The following is a 19,569-nucleotide window of genomic DNA, read 5'->3' as shown; positions in this document are numbered from 1 at the left end:
CAGGGTCTGACAACAAACTGTTTATTGTGCATTGGAGAAAAACCACGGTTTTGTGAGCTTACTTTCTTGAATTCATGTTTGTGAGGGAGTTGGTAATTTTTGTAGTGCCTGGAGAGCTGCCCTCATCTTACAGGTGAGAACTAAGAAACTGAGTAGTCCTTATGTTTTGGATAGTTGATTAGAGATGACTTCATGTATTTAAATGACATTGCCCTTATACATGCATGTTCGTGGGAAGACTCGGTGCCTCTAAATGACATTGCCCTTATACATGCATGTTCATGGGAAGACTCGATGCCTCCGGTTGAATTGGTGAGAGTTAGCTCTTTGAAAATGGGGCTCCCCGCTGCGTAGCTAGAGGCTGGATACCCAGCAAAACTTCATTTAGGTGATGGCTGCCAGTGAAGAGCCTGGTTGGACTTGCCTGGCCACATTAGGACCTCTTCAATGAGCAGGAGCGCAACCAGTTCTCCAAGACAGATTTCGACTGCTGTCTTATCGGCAGTCTTTTGTAGCTCTTACAGCAGTGAGGAGCTTTCTTTGCTACGTGGGTTTTTAATCTGCAGTGCAGAGTGATGTCTTGAGTCAGCACAGAAGATGGGATGGGAGAAATGAGGTGGCAGAGATAATATGATTGTACATTCTTTAGTTTGTACAGTGCATTTGATCAGAGTTATGATGTTTATCAGTTTAGACTCCAGAACTTCAAATTGTTGGTTTATTCATATAAAACTGGGGGAATTTAGTTCTTTAATAGGATTGAAATCTGTGCATGGCTCTGCACAGATTTCAGCCAGTGAAGTAAGCGTTAGCTAGCAGGGATGCTTTGCCGCTTTTGTACCTGACCCAGAAACTGTCCATGGTCGTTTCAGCAACAGTTTTTGTTGATATTCCTCTGAAAACAATGGAAATGTGAGATGTGAGGCCATTGCAGCCTCTGTAGGGAAGTGAACTGTGATGGTTGTAGACACCAGATTAAAGGTAGCACTAACCATCCCCAAGTGATCCCGGAGGATAGGCTTCTGGTGCAGTGTGAAGATGATGAATCGTTTTACCTTTTGCTACTGGAGAGCCGACTGAAAAATCCTCTGTGCTTGAGGCTTTAATTTGTATTTCCAGTCCCAGAGTGTAGACAATGAATTTATCAGCATGTGTTGTCTTCCTTGAACTTTCTTCTTGCCCTAGTTGTTATCAGGAGTGGGACTGTAGTTTATTTCCCACATCTGCTTTGTGCTTCCCCCATCCTCACCCATGTTATCTCTGGAGAGGGATGCTTTGCTGTACAAAACCCCTATTTGCAGGGCTAGAGGGATTGGTGTTGCACCCAGGCTTAGATTTCCAAAAGCTATGGAGGGCAGCTCTGGTCACCTGGGGGGTTCCCTGGGGTGCTGAGCAGGAAGGAGCGAGCAAGCCATGGCATGGACAAACTAAAATACAAAATAGCCCCAGTGCAAGCATAGAGCCAAGCTAGGGCTGAATTGGGGGCAATATGCACAGAAGATCTCATCTGTGTTCTCTGATACGATACCTTCCAGCAGGCAAAACGATGTAGTTTGTAGGGTTTGGTTTTGCTTTGGTTATCCAGTCGCACTGAAGTGCGATGGCTGGAGCAGCACTAGAAGCTGTAATGGTGATTGCTTGCAGATGTGTCGTGAACTGGGGGCACAATAAACAAGATGGTTTTCCAGGCACGACCGCCTGCCTAGGAGTATGGCACAGGCTGAATAATCGTGTGCTCTCAGGGCTGCTGCGGGGTGGGTATTTGCTGCTTTGTGCTGAATTAGGGCTGGAGGATTCTTTGCTTTTATATTTTCATGTGTGAATCACAAATCCCAAAGTATTCTTGTTTTCTGCTGAGATGACAAATGGCTGATCTATGTTTGGAAACTTGCATTTATGGAACTTAAATAGGTTTTAAAATCAAACCAGTCAATCAGTACAATTTTGTGAAGGTAATACTCTTAAGTTGGTTTTGTTTATGTTGGTAAATTAGTAGTTAAAATTAAATGAATGACAATTAAAGACATCATGTAAAATGCCATCTCTGTCATGTAGTCTTTTCCATCACTTTGATCATCATCATTCTGATTTTTATAGCTTCCAAGACGACTTGTTTTAGCCAGGATATTAATCCTGTAGAGAATTTAAATTCAGGTGGGGTGTGCGTGTGCATGTTGGCAGGGGTGAAGGGTGATCGGAAACCACGTTAAGGTGCTGTTGAGTTGAGAAGGAGCAGCTGGTGGGTGACATTAATGAACTTTTTAATGCTTTTTCCCTTTTTCCATCCTAGGTTGGTACAGAGGTTATACACTACGAAAAAAATCCAAGAAGGTAGGTGTTGCCAGAGTGGAGTGCTCATTTTTCTCTCGGACAGAGATGTATTATGGCACTGGGTGTGTTGTTATAACGGAGATCTTGGGCATGTATTACAGTACTGCATGGGAGCGATTCCCCATTGTCCAGTGATCTCTAATAACTGTTGGTGTGTAGTCTCAACCTCTGGTAAATGTGAATTTTTCAAGTTAATGGAAACTTATTTTAGCAAAGCTTAAAAGCTGAGTTGCATATCTATTTTCTTGCAATTTAAGGCTATATGTATGTACAGTCACTGTAGATGACTTGATGTGCATCAGCTTGTTTTCTGCAGTAACTGGTGTACCAGAGCCTTTGCCTCAGTAAAAAGTTCAGAACTTTATGTTCTAGTTGGTCTGTTTAGAGGCTGACACTTTGCTTCACTGTCTGTTAAATAATGTATTACTCGTAAAACGCAATTGCGTCTTGGAAAGTGATACGGAGATCTACAGTGTGATTTTCAGTCGTTCTCTGCAAGAGGGGGAGTAATCTTCTGCAGTGTAATTTTGCCTAGTTGTTAGGCTTTCAGCGTGCATAAAGGGCTGCTGTTTATAGCAGCCCTTCTGAGATAAAAAGAAAGGAAACAGCACAAATACTGGTTGTAACATTGTGTTTTATTTTTTGAGCGTTTTACTTTATAGTAGTAATTAACCAGAATTAAATGACTTCTGGTTTTGCTGCTTTTTTCACTTAAAGTAAAGCACTTGAAATGTAATGTTTGCCTACAGAGGTGCATTTTGACTTGCGTCTGCGTGCCTAAAAGTACAGAGTTGAGTTGTGTGGTTCATCCCACCCATTTCCTAACCAACCCTGTTCTATGGTTTTTCTATTCTATTTTGATATTTTCTTTTTTTGGAAAGAGACTAAATTTCTTACGAACCGTATTTCAGAAACAGGTCTTGTAAAGCATAAGAAGCAATTATGCATTCTTCTTGGCTTAAATTAATTCCACCTGTTGCTGCATTTGTCCGACTGCTGCTAAATGCAGTGTTGTGTTTTTTTTTTTTTTTTACAGTATGAAAAGACTTCCCCCACCCCACCCCACCAGTTTCTGTAGCTTTCTAAGAATTTCTTTTTTGCGTTCCCAGATGATAAGAAAACTGAACTACTACCTCAGAGGGTGAGGTGGAGGAACTTACTTTCTCAACTTGAATTATTTTTTAACGTGAGCTTACACTATTTTGAAAATATTACTGTATTTCTGGAATCTCAATTAATTTAGAACTTTTTTTCAGAAAGGCAGTACTAGTCTTTTGCAGTACTGTCTGTTGAAGAGATTTTTGGCTTGTAGCACTAACAATAGATCGGTGGTAGAAGGCACTGTATTACATATAGTCTGTGTACTATGGGTTGCGATGCAGGATGCCTGCGTTCTGCACGTGCAGGTGCCCGTTTTTTTCACGGCAAAGCAGCCCGGAATACTGCCCATTCTCATCTAGTGTTTATTTAACTACAAGACTGGAAACAATGAAGAAAACAGTTTGGGGACAGACGCAACATCTTATAGCAGGGTAAGAAAGCTTGGTTAGATGTGAGGAAGAGCAAGCAGCGGACCTGGATTATAGGCAAAATATCATTTTGGAGTAGATCTAGGTAAAATCGCCTGTCTTTCACACTTTCAAAAGGAAATCTGTCTTAACTTGCATCTGTATCTGATCACCCAGGGACCTGGAGAATCGTGGCAAACTGAACTGGGGGAGGAAACACCCCTTTGCAGGGCCACTTATGACGGGGTGTCTCTGCTGTTTTCTTCAATGTTGTGAAGATAGATTTAAAAATACTTAGTCTGTATTTCCTAAGGTTACAGTAACACCTTCTTGAAAGGACATGCAATACAAAATTTAAATGCACGTTAAAAAAACCCCAAAACACCACAACACAACTATTCTGATGTGAATGTGAATGACTCTGCAGACCTGGCAATGTGTCTTGGCATATTTTTAGGCAATAAGTACAATATGTTATGTGCAACTGGTTATTTAAAACACTTTTTTTCCTCTCCCACCCTCTCAAAGGGCATATTTCCTGCCTCGTATATACATCTTAAGGAAGCAATAGTTGAAGGCAAAGGGTAAGTTTGATTTGAAAATAATGAAAATCTATTTTCCTGTTTGTATCGATATAATCTTACTGTATTATCAGATAACTTATACTTGATTCCACTTAGTTAAGGAGCTGATGACAAAGATGTGTGTGTTTCTCTTGTAAAATATTTTAAATTGATAACTTACCTCAAGTTCGAAGGCGCTGTCATCAGCAGTGCTTGTGACTAGTGCTGTTCTTAGCTGCATCGTCGTATAGTTGAGCTAAAGCATAACTTTCTCTATATTAATGTAAATGTGTCAGAAGAATTAATAATTTACCATTTTTCTTTGTAACTTTTATTACCTTTCTTTATAACCTTTATTACCTAGATTAACTTCCTCCACTCCATGCCCCCTGCTTTAATTCTAATTTCATTTTTCCCAACTTCTTTTATGTTCCAGCCCTTGAGTCTTACGACTGCTGCCTGGTATGTTAGGAGAGGCCTTTGATATGAGATACCTTTCTTTTATGCAGATGAAATTTAAGTAATTTCTTAATTCCGTCTTCAGTAAATCTTGTAGACGGGACTCCTCCTCGAAAGCCTTTACCCAGGCATCGTTTTCTGCCTTACCAAGAGGTTTTGTTGACTTGTCCATTTTGTGATTCTCCTGCTCTGTTCCCTGATGCGTGTGGCACTAAATAGTTTGGGCTGGTTTTTGTTATTTAACACCTGTTAAAGTTCAGATCTTTATATATCAAATCAACTTTGCTGGACATGCAAAAGTTCCTAACATTGATACAAAAGTTTAATTAAAAAACCAGGCAAAAACACCAACCAAATCCCAGAAAAAAAAAATGGAGTGAAATTAATAATTAGCCAGGTATGAAATGGATTGAAACAGAATTAAAATATTTTATTCCTTTGTGCCCGATTTATTTTTATACACTGTTAAATATGTAAATGATAAAACTACTAATCATGAGATTGCTGCATAATGACATCTTTCTTGCTGATTACAAAACTGCCTTTAAGTACCCTACTTGTGAAATATTAAAAGATCTAGCTGTTGTTTCCTACTTTCATGGCACATAATTTTAAAGCAAGTCCTACAGAAACTTAACGGTAATGACTTGCATGCTTAATTTTTCTTTGCAAGACCAATATTTTGAAAAACAATTACGCATTAGTGTCATGGCGTTGTAGGTTGTGCATATCTGGCTTTTATCTTGGTTGCTTCTTGTAACATCGGTATCGCAATAACAAATGGTATGGTGAGGTATGTCTCGATATCCTTATCTTGTATAAAATTAAAGGGGGGACTGGAGCCTGAGCTCAGTAGCATAGTCTCAGCCCATCAAAGTACCGTTTACGTTGCGTGGCTGTACTGGTGTACACCACTTCTCCTGTATCTGATAATACTTTTTTTTTTAACTTACAAATTTATAATAAGTGATGTTATTTTCAGCCATATCATTATTGAATTGTCTTTGGAAATGAAGAGTTCCTTCTCAGGAATGATTCTGCCAACCTACCCAAAACTACTACTTAATTCAAACTTTTTTTCTTTTCCTCTTAAGACAACATGAAACAGTTATACCTAATGAGCTCCCCTTGATTCAGGAGGTTACCACAACGCTGCGGGAATGGTCTATAATATGGCGGCAATTATATGTTGTAAGTATCACCTTAGGAAAACACTGACAATAGTACATGGTTTATGAAAAGAGCGATGCTGTGAATGGGACAGTGAGAAGTATGAAGGAATTATCAATGAAATCCCACTCGTGCTACTGTTTCTAAAGGCTACTTTTAATAATGAAAAGCTATTTAGCATCTTCAGTGTTAAGGCACAAATCTCAGTAGTGTTTCTTTTGAGCGTTTTCTCAAATACTGTGTATTTCTTGTGCAGAATCAGTTTTTTAGAGTGTTACCTTGACCTGGCAATAATTTGTTAAGCAATTATGACCCATTTTTCATGGGCTACTATTATACAGAATACATTGGATTTTTAAGATATATACAGATTTGGAAAAATCTAATATATAATTGTATTAAAGAAATGAAGAAAATGGTTTTCAGGGCAGTTTTTAAGGCTGTCGGTCTATGTTATGAAAAAATTGAATATTTGATGTTGAATTTGTCAGTGTAAACTTAAACCTTTGAAATATCATCAGTATGGGCCTTTTACCTCTCAGTATTCTTGTACTTGAAGTTGATTGATTGTTTCCAGTTTATCCTGGCCTTAAGTTACATACCCGATTGTTTTCACATGCTTAAGTTCCAAGCACATAAGAATATATTCTTAGAAATTTATAGTAAGAAGCATTTGCATTGAGAGTCTCCCAGATGGGATAATAGAAAGATACAATAACCATGAAACTACACAGATGAAAGTGCTCTTAAGTAAGGTCTAAATAGTGTTCAAACGTACATTTAAAAGTGCAGTTCAGATGTAAAGCAACAGCATGCTGTAGGATGTAAGGTACCCTAGCTCAGACTCCTCATGCTCTCGTCGTGTAAGGTCACTCTAACAAGATAATGGGAACATGAAAGTCTTATATTTAAAGCAGGGTTTAAAACAGAGTCTCTGTTCCTTATAAATACATTTCAAATCTTCTATCGTAAAAGTGCAAGCTGTGTAATGAAGACACTAACTGGAAATGAAGATGTTTATGTTGACTAAGGTGGTTTTTAATCACACCCATGAAAATAAAGACTAAACATATAGTATGCTGGAAGTGATGTAGTGTTGCAGTAGATGACAAGAAGGATAATATCTTATATGAAGAGAAACAGATTATATATTAAAGAGAGAGCTTTAATGTGATGGTAATGCTAGAGAGGTCATGTGTTGGGGAGCAAGGAAGAAGTAGACAGGCAGCAGCAAACTGGGAGGAGCAGCATCTGGAGAGAGCACTGAGAACAGCTTTGCCCTTGGTTCCACTGCTATGCTGAGGACAGTGAGGATTACGTTTTGACCCTGATGTCTTTTTGGGGGGATTATCCTGAGTCTGAAATCTCGTATTGCTTAATGTCAGAGAAATACCACTTGCAGAAGTGCACAAGACTTGGTTGCGGGGCACAGACAGTAAGAAAGGAAGAATAGCAAAGAGACATTGTTAGAAGTTTTCTTACCAGGACTTGTGTGTGCTTTTAGTAGCAGTAACTTTTAGGAAATGATAAAATTCTTGTGTGGGAATCACTACTTCTAACTTAATATTTAGCGTCTCATTTATCATGCCTTTACTTCCATGAAGACATATGAACAGCTGAACAATAATGCAGTGCTTTGCTAATAACTTTGAATTCAAGAGCAGGCAAGGCGTGATGCTACCAGTGGCCGCAATTCAGTAGCAGAAAGGGTTCCAGTCCCTGTTACAGCTTTACTCTGAGTAGGTGGATCACTTAAGGAGTTTGTTTATAGTTTGTTTCTCAGGGATATCTGTTGGATTAATTGCATGTGGTCAAATGCCAAAAAGAGCATTGGTGCACATTGGTGCATCTCAAGGGAGATTTGGTTTACTGGAGGTAACTGGTAATCTGGTCAATCTGCAGACTAGACAGAAACTCCACGTTTTCCACATCTTGCATATCAGAAATCATTAAATGACCACATTTATGCCTTTATTCCATTCATAATTTGTGTTTGAATATTGAATAGGTATTCAGTTTTGATTTGCAGATAGCAGAGGATGTGGCACATTCTTCATCTCACTAGTTTATGATTGCCTGCAGCATCGAAAATCATGAACCTCTTTCCCATTTGAATTTGTCTGTATTTAGCTTCCAGCCATATGTGCCTGTTGTGTCTTTCTCTGCTACATTAAAGAGCTTTTAATAACGGGTATTTTCTCTCTGTGATGTTTCTCACACTATAATCAAGTCAGCTTTTTGATAATCTGAACAGACTGAAGTCTTTAAGTTTCACAGTTAGATATTTTTTTCTCCCTGAGTGTTTGAGTCATTGTATTCTTTTCCTTCACCTTCTGCAGTTTTTAGTTGTCCTTTATATATAGTGGAGAACTTTATTTTAATTATTTAATTATTCCAGTTGTTCTCGGTCAATTAAGGCCTAGGTGTAGTCTGAATGAAAGATAGCTATGCATAGCCTGCATAATTCATTGATGTAGGGTGTTTAGGAAGATGTGTTCTTTTTAAGAGTGTATTGAACTAATGGCTTAGATTTTGAGAGTTATGAAAACAGCGAGAGAGACTTCTTTGGGTAAGATCAAAGCATTTGGGACCTCTGTGTTGTCTTTGTCTCGATGTTATCTTTCACAATAAAAATAGACTGCTGTTCTGCAGCTTCAGTTTTGCATAGTATTGTTTGCGCTAAAATTGTTGTGTATATGCACTGTCCACAGTTTAAACCAAGATGTCAAATTCTGTTTGGTGGTTAAAGATTTACCTTTTGCTATTGAATGCATGTGTATATGGGCATGCATATAGCAAATGCCCTGGAAAAGAGGTTTCTTCCATTGTAAGTCTGGAACTTTATCTTCCTCTGTCCTATCTTAGCTGAATGTTGCCAAAGAAAGTTTGTGTGTTCTGCTGGTACTATTTAATATCCATAGTTCCAGCCGTTAGAGACAATTAAGGTATTTAACTTCCTATAAGATTTAGAGCTTTCCTGGTGTTTCACTTGCCTTCAGACGTTACCTGTGGACTTGTAAGATACTGATGCACTCAGCTTTGCACACTGAGGAATTTTAAAATGTTATTCTGAAGGTTTAAGAAGGGGCGGGGGAAGGATTCTGTAATGTGTTGCAGATGGAATATTGCAGAAGTTGAGCCTCTTGCTGTTAAAATGTGCCTTTTTTAGTCCTACTCTACTCAGTGTAGAGGGTCATTGAATAAAGTTACTCTGAGAACCAAGAAAAGGATGCCTTTCCCTTGAATGCCTGTTCTGAATACAGTATTACCTGGGTTTTAAGGTAACATAAACAGAAGCATTTACAGTTATTTAGATACCTAAAGCAGAGTGTGAGACTCTGTATTCAGTGTTCTGTGCTATAGAAAATTAGACTCCTGTCTTAGAGCTGTTTGTATACTCTTACCCTTTTGAATTCGTATTTTATAATTGCACTTTATTATATGTATTTAAAAGATGCTCAGGAGACTTCAAAACTAACTTCTACCCATCTTTCTCCTCCCAACAGCAAGATAACAGAGAAATGTTTCGCAGTGTACGGCACATGATATATGATCTTATTGAGTGGAGATCTCAAATACTGTCTGGGACCCTACCCCAAGATGAGCTCAAAGAACTGAAAAAGAAAGTGACTGCCAAAATTGATTATGGCAACAGGTTTGTGAACAATATTTTCCAAGTGTTTATGCTTAAAACCAAATCAGCTTGTGTAATACACGTTAGCTGTCAATGACTTCTTGCAAGATTCTTTTTCTCCTGTATTTATGGAGATGTAATAGTAGTATATTAACAGTTCTGTTATAGCAAGTTAAAGAATGAAGTTGATAATAGCATCTGTAAAGTATAGTACAAATTATAATATGTAAAGTGGAATCCATATACAATTCTCTCGCTTGTTGATATTGGCAATTTGATACTGGTATGAAGTTGTAATTTTTAAGGTCAGTTGAAAAGCGCAAGTATTGGCTCTACTCAAAATATAATTTAAACTCTACTTGCTTCTGCAGCATAAACAGTTGCCACGTTCTCAACGCTACCAACTGCACGTTCCCTGAAGTCACTTAGCTGTAATGTGATGTTGAAGGATTTGGCTCGGAAGCATCATTTAGCTCATTGTTCCTCTACTTATATAGTATCCAGCTTGTACCAGAAGATTAACAGACAGATTTAATAAAAGAAAGTATCTATTTAACAGAAGAGAATTGAAATTGGGAAGGAAATATTTACAAAAAAAAAAAAAGACAGCAGTACAGGTTGCATATGTTAGGTATGTTAGTAATTCAGACGTATTAACTCTCCAAACAGTGGTCTGGATTTAAGCAAAATTTTTTTAAATACAAGTTTTAGGTTACAAGTTGTCTGTACAGTTATGACTTTCCATTTTGATTAAAAATGTGAAATCATATCTTACTCTTCAATCGGGAAATTATTTGAAGCAGTGTTTTGAATACTGAGAGACAGCATTGTGATACTGCACACCTAGGAACTGAGGAAGTTTTCAGCAAACCAGTCTTTAAATCCCTTGTGATGTAAATAACTCATCAGATTTCACCTATTTGTGTTTTATTCCATAAGAACTACCAAATTTGCAGTATTTCTGTTCATGCACTTTATCAGCAAAAGCTGTGATAAAAAAAAAAAAAAATTTTAAAAAATCATCAGTAACTGCATTCACTCAGTAACTGTCATTTATAATCCAAGATATGGACTGTTGTACCTTAGTAGACAATTAACCAGATGTTGTTGGTATTTTTTGTTTGGCTACTGTATTTTACCATCTGTCTAAGGAATTGGTTAAAGTTACTCTCAATAACCTCCAGATGCTCAACATTCAAATACGATGGAACATCTTGTGCTGTGCTTTATATTCATAATGTTCTGATGGACTAATTAAGTGATCAGGACATTCTCTGCGGAGTACAGGAGGGAAGTGAATTTGAACTTCTGAGTAAATACTCACAACTGAAAGATACCGTATGTTTCTAATGTAGTCATACACTCACTTTTGTCTAAAATAAGCATGAATGATGATTTCAATATCCAGACAGAATGAATTAATTATGCATTTTATAAATGTTTTCTGATCTAATCATATCCTAACTTCTCCGATTTTGTGAAATACTGATTTGTAAATAAATTTTTTTCTATAAATAAAGACAACAGCTTCACTGCATGTTGTCAAAATAACTGAGGAAGTAAAAATGGTCTTACGAATTTGTATTTTTAATGTTTTCCTGAAATTGGGTCAGATAATTCTGCTGTGAAAAGAACGTTTTCTGTTCAGTTGAAAAAAATCTTTAACTGGGATACTTAGGAAAAAATTTCAGATATTTTCTAAGCATCATTTGCAAGTTAAAGGATAAAACAAAGAAATTAAATTGAAGGAGTGTTTACTTCTATTTATTTGACAGTCTGTGCAAATGTTCTTGTCCTGTTGATGTGTAGTAGCCTGGGCGATTAGTCTTTTTCTGAATTTCCTCTGGTCCAGGTAGGTGTCTCCTACGGAAGGACTCTGCTTGTGTTCACCCAGGGCTGACAGTCACGAACCAAGTGGTCAGTGGGTGCATCTCCTGCTGTGGCTGCTGTCCAGGAAACAGTAGTAGGGTTTAATGATGGTTTTGGTTTTAATGATGAAACCATTTTCTCACTAGAAAATTCATCTGGGAGCTTGGTGGTCCAGAGGTGCTTAGAAGAGTTTTATGACAGAGAAGTCCGGTTACAGAGAGGAGCTTAGGAGGTGTTTCTTAATAAGCTGCTGCCTGCACTCTGCAACTTGAGTGATGTTCATCTACCTTTGAATTAATGCAGTGCAATTAATCGGAGAGGTTTGTGTATTGACTCTGCTGAAGGCTTTGTTTAAGACGTCCAGATTTCCCTCTTGTCAGGGAGGGGCGAGGAGTGATCCTCTGAGTACATGAAAGATACCTTTGTCTGCCACAGCTCCTGTTCTTCTTTGCAAGTGATCGTGGGTTATGTCCAAAGGGGACTTCCTCTCAGATAAACCACGAACCTCTGGGTGGCTTATCAGACACTGCAAGTTACATTTAAGCTCATTGATCAAACATATTTCAAAACCAAAGTTACAGCAGCTCCATTGTGAGAGATGACTACAGACTTTAGAAGAAGAAAATAGGGACTGTGTGTATTGGAATGGAGGTGAGGAGGTCAGTCGTAGGGAAGATAGGTAGAGAAATGCAGATCAACCTAGACCTGATTTTTTTTTTTTTTTTTTTTTTAAAAAATCCTTGGTTCTGCTGCCAGTACTGTACTAATACAAAAAAAAATGTGAAAGGCCTTTCCTAAGACTGGGTTTGATTACAGCAGAAGCATTCCTCTCTACGGAAGGTAATCGTGGACGTTAACATCCTGCTGACAGAAATCTGGCTTCTGCTTTAAATAAAGGGAAACAACTTATGCCTTCTTGTATCTTGTAGGTTTTTGCTAAAGCATGAATATGCCTGCTTTGGAGGAGAATGTGGAGTGGGACAAAATGAAATGACCAGTTTGCATGTGGTGTGACTGTAGTGGTTGTTTGTTCAAACTGTCAAATGAATCAGATAGTCTCTTGCAAATTTAGTTGTTTGAGAAATTACTTCCCCAGCTGTTCTGCTATTTCATTTACATCGGTTCTTTCTGCACCGTGCGAAGAAGTGACTTCCAGCCAGGGATGGTTATCTCTGGGATTGCTGACGTGTTAAATTGTTTTATCATGTATCAGATAGGTTTTTTTTTTTCTATGATATGTCAAGTGTGCATGATGTTAATGTTAAACACTTGGACAGTGTTTTTAAAGCATTTACTTGAGCGCTGTTAATTCACAAGTGTATTTTTTTGTTTGTTTAGAATTCTTGATTTGGATCTGGTTGTTAGAGATGAAGATGGCAATATTTTGGACCCAGAGCAGACCAGCACGATTAGCCTTTTCAGAGCACACGAAATAGCTTCCAAGCAAGTTGAAGAGAGGCTACAGGAGGAAAAAGTGAGATATACTATGCACTGTAGCTTTTCCCTTTGAAACATGAGACTGTAAACTAATTAGGTGACTGTTGTTTTTAGCATTCGTAATGAAGAATTTGATACATTTATGAAGAGTTATCAGGCTTAAACATTTTATAAGAACTTGTATGTCTTTGGCTGTTTAATTGTCTTTTTCATCCTTTAAAGGGCTTAGTAGAATTTATGGTTAAGACCTGTATCAGTAAGTCGACTATATTTGTAGGTTGATATTGGAGGTGCGTATGTAGCAGGTTTGTATGTTAGGATGTCGTGAGAGTTTATTTTTGAGAGTCAAGTAGAATAACGCCCTCATTATGTTTGTACGATTTCTGTAGGCCAATCCTGAAAATTTGTTTGTTGAAATACAAGGGGCAAATTTAAAGACATTATTGGACTTGAATAGTCAGCTTCTTTGCAATTCAAATCATTATTTTTAAAAGGAAGAAGATTTCTGTTGTAAGGAGTCCTTGCCAAACTTGATGTAAAAATACACCAGTTTAAATGAGATTTAAACTATTACATTTTTGCATCTGAAGTTGTTTCTTTGTCCCTGCCTCAGCCAGTTTCCTTTTTGTCCCACGTGCCTTTCTTCCTTCTGCGTAGATAAAGTAGTTTGTGGAAAGTTTATGGGAGCTAAAGTCCGAGGGGCGGGTAACCTGTTGAAATGGCACTGTCTTCTCTCCTGTCTTTCTTGGCACTCTGTACCTGTCAGAAAATCATCAGACAAAGCAAAGAACAAAATTCCTTTTCTCATCAGGTATATTTGAGGATCTATTTTTATCTCTATTTGTTTAGCTCTCTCTTTTTAATAAGTGAAGACACCTTTCTTCTTCACATACCCCTCCCCCTTTTCTTTTTTTTTTTAATTTCTCCTTACAGTATGGCACTTCAAGACAGATCGAGAAAATGCAGTCTGCCGTAAATCCTAATATAAACAAAGATCACAGGAGTAAACACTGAACAGAAAACCCCTCTTCTGTCTGAAAGGCTTTAGGAAAGTTTTATAGCGATTGGATATTCGTTAGGCTAAATTAAGTTTCTTCTGTTCTTGAATTACAGTCTCAGAAACAGAATATCGATATCAACAGACAAGCTAAGTTTGCTGCCACTCCTTCATTTGCTTTATTTGTAAATTTAAAAAATGTAGTCTGTAAAATAGGAGAAGATGCTGAAGTCCTGATGTCTCTGTATGATCCACTGGAATCAAAATTTATCAGGTTAGTGTACTCTTGAGCGTACTCCCTAATTTGTGCTTACTCAGTTATAGCAGCGAGGTAGTTTTGCAGGATGAGAGGGTTTATGAAAGTCAAATTTCTGTGAAAGATGTAGGACAGAGTCATCTGGGAAGCAGCAGCGCAGCAACACTTCATCGTCATGTTCAGCACAGCATCAAGCAAGCCCCTTCACCTCGGGTACATTTCAGGGTTGCAGTGTTCCTCGTCACACTGTGCCTGTGGTTCACCAAGTGCAGAGCTGAAGTGAGACCTGAACACACCTGGAAGGCTGTGTGCCCTCCCTTGGCAGCAGCTTTGGCACTAATCTGAGAGTTTGATTTCTGCATACCCTGCTTTCTTAAAGAAATTCTTTCGCTTTGTTGCTGAAGAGTTGCTTTCTTTTTATAAATGATGTACACAAAGGGAAATGCCAGCTCTCTGCTAAGTAAATACTCATTTGTTTAGGATAGGTAGATAGGGTTTAAAATAGTATTCTGTAAATCCTGAAGTTGATTTTATCTGCTTATGTTAAAGGATGCCATTTAAACAAAAGAATCCTCAAAATATTGTTCTTTCAGTGAAAACTACTTAGTGCGATGGTCAAGCTGTGGACTCCCTAAAGATATAGACAGATTGCATAACCTTCGAGCAGTGTTCACGGTAAGTGTGTGCGCTTGGTTCAGCTGGCAAATTTTGAAGCACTTGTTTCATAGCTTGTGAGTAACTGAGGAATGTAGTGATGTGTATGTAAACAGTGTGGAGTTACCTCTGCAGATAATGATCCTGGGGAAGGCTCACCTGAGACATTTTTCGTAAGTGACTACTAAGTATTCTCAACAGCTGACTAAAACCAAAGTTGCTCTTTGAAGTTTTAACTTACTAGAAATGATTTGGCCTCGTAAGCAACTAATTTACACAGAAGTCAAGATAAGACATTTAAGCACTGTTACAAAAAATCCTTTACTCTGAAAACAGTTTGCCTTGGTGCTGGAGGCTAGCACGGCAAAGGCAAATTCTGAGCAGCAAACCTTCTGCCTACAAAAACGGAACTTGAAATTCAATTATTATAATCTGAAGAAACTACTATTTCTAGGACCTGGGCAGCAAAGACCTGAAAAGAGAGAAAATCAGTTTCGTCTGTCAGATTGTGCGAGTGGGCAGGATGGAGCTGAGGGACAACAACACGAGAAAACTAACTTCTGGGCTGCGACGACCTTTTGGAGTAGCAGGTAACACTCTGTGTGCTGTATCTATCCATATCACATTAGGTTCTTGCATAGAAAGTCGAGTGTGTGAAACTCCTGAGGGGTTGTATAAACTCAAAATTGTTCCAAATTTGATCAGACGGATTGCTGTATTGTAGAATTTACTGTAGCTTCCAGGACTTGTGTTAGCTAGAGATGCCAAAGGTTGTTTGCAATATGATGTTATTCTATAGGAAAATTCTGAAACTGCGCCGTTGATAAGTCCCTCCCCCTTCTGAGTCACCGTTGCTTCCAGCCCCTCAAAACCCCTGTTCCCATGTTGATCACTTAATTTTTGTTTTCAGTAATGGACGTTACTGACATAATTAACGGAAAAGTTGACGATGAGGACAAACAGCACTTCATACCATTTCAACCGTAAGTAGGGAATAGTTTAAAGAATAAGTGGAAATGAAATAATGAAGATTTTAGCTGTCATTTAAAAATAAAAAACAAAAAAAAAACCCAAAACATTTTAAACTTTTGATTGGAAGAAATGTTCTGTAGGAAGCTAGTTTATTTCAGTGTGGTATTTTATCTTGAGTAGTACTTACTAATATTTCTTCTTGATAATTTACTGTTAGAATAGTGGTAGCCCTGCAAACTTTTATTTTTTGTAAGTCCTGAGTTTAAAGCATGCATTCCCAGTTTTGCAGTCTTGTTTTCTTTTTGTTTAAAGATGTCAAGGAGATAATATGTAAGAGGTGAAATGCTTACAATAAGTATATTGGTGCTTTAGCTCTGCCTGAGATTGATAAAGACCAGCAGCGTTATCAACATCCACTGCAGGTGACTTCTGTGAAATTAGTAATGATGACATTTATCTTTTTCTTGGTAGCAGATGTAATTTCATAGTAGGGGCCACAGTAATTGGAGTATAAACAAGAGCTGAGAATTTGAAAGATGGCTTGATATACCTCCTGCAGTATCTTTTCATAATTCAACTTTATCGTGTGAGACTTTTACCAGAAACCTTAGGTATTTTGGTTGGATGGTAAGGGAGAGGATGTGTCTGCTGCACGCACCTGTTATAGCTGGTTCACAGAATCAAGGAGACATTTCTGCTACAGGGACCTGATCTTACTTCTAGTCGTCTAAAGCTGCAAACCTTTCCACAGTGACTCTAAGGTTGCTGACGTGGAGTTTGACGGATGGTATTTTACAATAATTAAATTGGATAATAGCAAATACGGAGTTGGCGTCCTTTAAAGTACAGGCATGTATGAATTTAATGTAATATTGAAGATCAGTTTTAACTTCATGCCACAAAATCATATTAAGAAATATGGGTTTAATAGCCTGAATTGTTGTGAATATATAGATGTGTGCAGAGAAAGTGCTTTTAGAAGTGAAAGCTTATTAACAAAAGAGAATGTGGCAAATACTCTGTTCCATCCATAGTTTATAGGTTTTGTTTTTATTTTATTCCATGAAGTGGGGAAAGGTAGAAGGGATAAGTCAAATAGATGTGCATAAAATATGAATGCTTAGTTTTCCCATTGTGTGAAATGTTAAGCTACCATCCGTTCAAAAAGGCAAAACATAGTTATGTTAGCTTGATTAATATACTAATGGATATTCAGAGTGTTTTTAATAATATTAGAAAAAAAGCTTGAAATAATGTAATCTCAAATTATTTTGGAAAATAGGCTTGATTCAGGAAGCCCTTGTGGTTTGAAGATGTAGGGCCATCGAGAGGACTGCAAGGTCTGCAGGTGCTACAGGGAGCCGAGCGGGCATGTGCCTCGTGTCTGAAATGCTTTCGTTTGTATGCAGCAGTGTCGCTGGAGTGGCGTAGAGGGTGTTAATGTGAAAAACCAGAAATACAGTTCCATTTTTCAAGGAAAAGAGGGGGTTTTTAGGGAGGGGTGTGTTCATGATCTGTTTATTGTGTGGTAAACAATAGCAATTTGTTTTTTAGTGAGTATGGAAGTATGCCATGAAAATGAATCTTTGTGTATCAAAGTGGATGCTAATGGAACATCTAGTTTTCTGCTCCATTAACACTGATTTATTTTTTCTGTATATATAAATCAGCTTTTTGAAAAGACGTACAATGTGATTTTTTTTTATACTAAATTTAAATATTATTCTGAAAAAGTATATTCCAAAGAATATGAATAATGTGAAAACATGCAATGAATACTGGTGTCATTATTTCCAACGTAGACTTAGGCTGTATATATAAGCCACGTTTTTTTTCTTCTCATTCCATGCTTTGCTTCTGTTGTACCACATGCAATTCTGTTTTCATATCTTTGTTTGTTTGTATTCATTCACTAGCCACCAACACAATGGCTGTCAAAAGCACTTGGCAAGATTACTTAAATGACACTTAATGCTACCGTTTATTTATAGTTTCCATCTTTTCATTTATTCATCAAGTTTAACAGAACGTTTGGATTATCTGCTTTTCTTCTCCTATGCCGTTTCTGTGAGATTTACGGTAGCTTTTCCTTCAGACGGTATGCACTGCTGCTTAACCTATAGAATGACAGAAGTGACCCTGGAGGTGTCGCAGGGCCAGTCTGCTCTATATATATTAAAGAGAAAACTGCCTGTCTAGGTTTTCACTGCTTAACAGAGGATTCTCAGGTGGGAGACACCCTTCCTGTCCTCACCAAGTGTTCCTGGGGCCTGTGCATGCGTGTCCCTGAAGGGAGAAGTAACGACGCAGGTGTGCTGTACTTCTCTGTGGTAGATCAGCATTCTTCTGATTAATGATCTTCCTCTGTCTTTCTTGTTACCTTTCCTGTCCCTTGTCTTGCGTTGACTAATAAATACTCTTTGTCACAACTATGATACGATCTTTTGTGTTCCCTTGTTACTGTGACTTCTGGTTTTCTGTGACCCTTTGTTTCCTGGTGTTGGTCGTCATGTGCATCCTCCAGGCTAGCGTTGGATGACGCCATTCGACACAAGCAGCTGAACATATCATCCCGTTTTTCACCCAGGGTGGCAGGGGAGAATGATTTCCTTCAGACTGTTATAAACAAAGTGATTGCTGCTAAAGAAGTTAACCACAAGGGTCAGGGTATGTACTGTTCTTTATATACACCGGCGTACCTAAAACTGCTCATCGCTTGATTTGCAACATGTGACGATTTTAATTTTGGAATCAAGGGTGCATAATATTACCTTCACTTGTTCATTGCAGTTTGGTAACGGAAAATGTGTTTGCATAGTTTGTTCCCCCTCTTCCCCATACTTCAGTGCTCATTCTGCTATGCCCATGCCCTGCACCTTCCCCCCCTGCCCCATGGTAGCTCCGCAGGTTGTCTGTCCTTTCTCTGCATTGTCCATCGCTTGGACATCTTTATATTTCTGTACTGGAAACGATGACTCAGAGAGTCGGCTCTTGTGCCCTTGAGCTGTGGACTTTGGCCTCCTAATGTTGAAGGAAGGGATATTCTCTTCCTTCCCTTCCTTCGCCTTGTTTTTCCGCTTTACAGCTGCACTGGCAGCGTTTGGCTCCCTCTCAAGAAGACCAGGGCATTGCTCCCACCGGCACTGCGCCCGCCTGAGCTCGGAGGTGGTAAGGATGGAGCCAGAGCAAGGCAACCCCGCTGATATCTTCCTTTAGGGACTGCTCCTTTGTAATTCAGTCTACACTCTGCTGATGTGAAACTGAGTTAGCTCCTGAAGTCTGGGTTTTGTGGTTGGTTTTTTTTTGTTTGTTTGTTTGGTTTGGTTTTTTGGGGTGTGTGTATACACCACTTCATGATCATGATGTGCCTGCCAGTTAAACAGTGAATTGTGCGATGGCTCAGTTATTGCTGTGCTGGGTTCAATATTTTCTGGGGGGTCTGGATTAATACAGTGTTATGCAGGCCAATATGGAGTTTCCACCAAACACTCTGTGTGAATATCTGTATACTACTAATTGTAGTATATACAATTATATACTTTTTTGCTGATTTCTACTAGTTAATAGCAAATAAAAATCTAAATGAACTTTTAAAAAGTTATCCATTAGCTAAAGAGGAAAACTTAGATCTGCTTTTCCCTCCTGTTTTCACCTGTAGCCAATGTGTATCGGAAAGGAGAAAACATTTCAGCTGCTTTGATTCATTTCAGATTCTTTCC

At 38.3% G+C, this 19,569-nt stretch overlaps 1 protein-coding gene across 1 annotated transcript in view; it reads left to right on the top strand.

Moving 5' to 3' along the window:
- The window catches only part of LOC104165536 (dedicator of cytokinesis protein 1-like), a gene marked incomplete at its 3' end in the record, with an annotated part of 63,827 nt that overhangs the window by 7,619 nt on the left and 36,639 nt on the right, over nt 1-19,569 (top strand). The window contains exons 5-14 of the mRNA XM_009705186.1: nt 2,291-2,331; nt 4,368-4,423; nt 5,956-6,052; nt 9,538-9,686; nt 12,873-13,008; nt 14,085-14,242; nt 14,818-14,899; nt 15,333-15,468; nt 15,789-15,861; nt 18,375-18,517. Coding sequence (XP_009703488.1) covers nt 2,291-2,331; nt 4,368-4,423; nt 5,956-6,052; nt 9,538-9,686; nt 12,873-13,008; nt 14,085-14,242; nt 14,818-14,899; nt 15,333-15,468; nt 15,789-15,861; nt 18,375-18,517 — 1,071 coding nt within the window. The remainder of the gene's footprint in view (nt 1-2,290; nt 2,332-4,367; nt 4,424-5,955; nt 6,053-9,537; nt 9,687-12,872; nt 13,009-14,084; nt 14,243-14,817; nt 14,900-15,332; nt 15,469-15,788; nt 15,862-18,374; nt 18,518-19,569) is intronic.

Source organism: Cariama cristata, unplaced genomic scaffold (genome assembly GCF_000690535.1).
Source record: "Cariama cristata isolate BGI_N322 unplaced genomic scaffold, ASM69053v1 scaffold12158, whole genome shotgun sequence".
In the NCBI taxonomy this organism is placed as follows: domain Eukaryota; kingdom Metazoa; phylum Chordata; class Aves; order Cariamiformes; family Cariamidae; genus Cariama; species Cariama cristata.
This window is presented reverse-complemented; position numbering and strand designations above follow the sequence as displayed.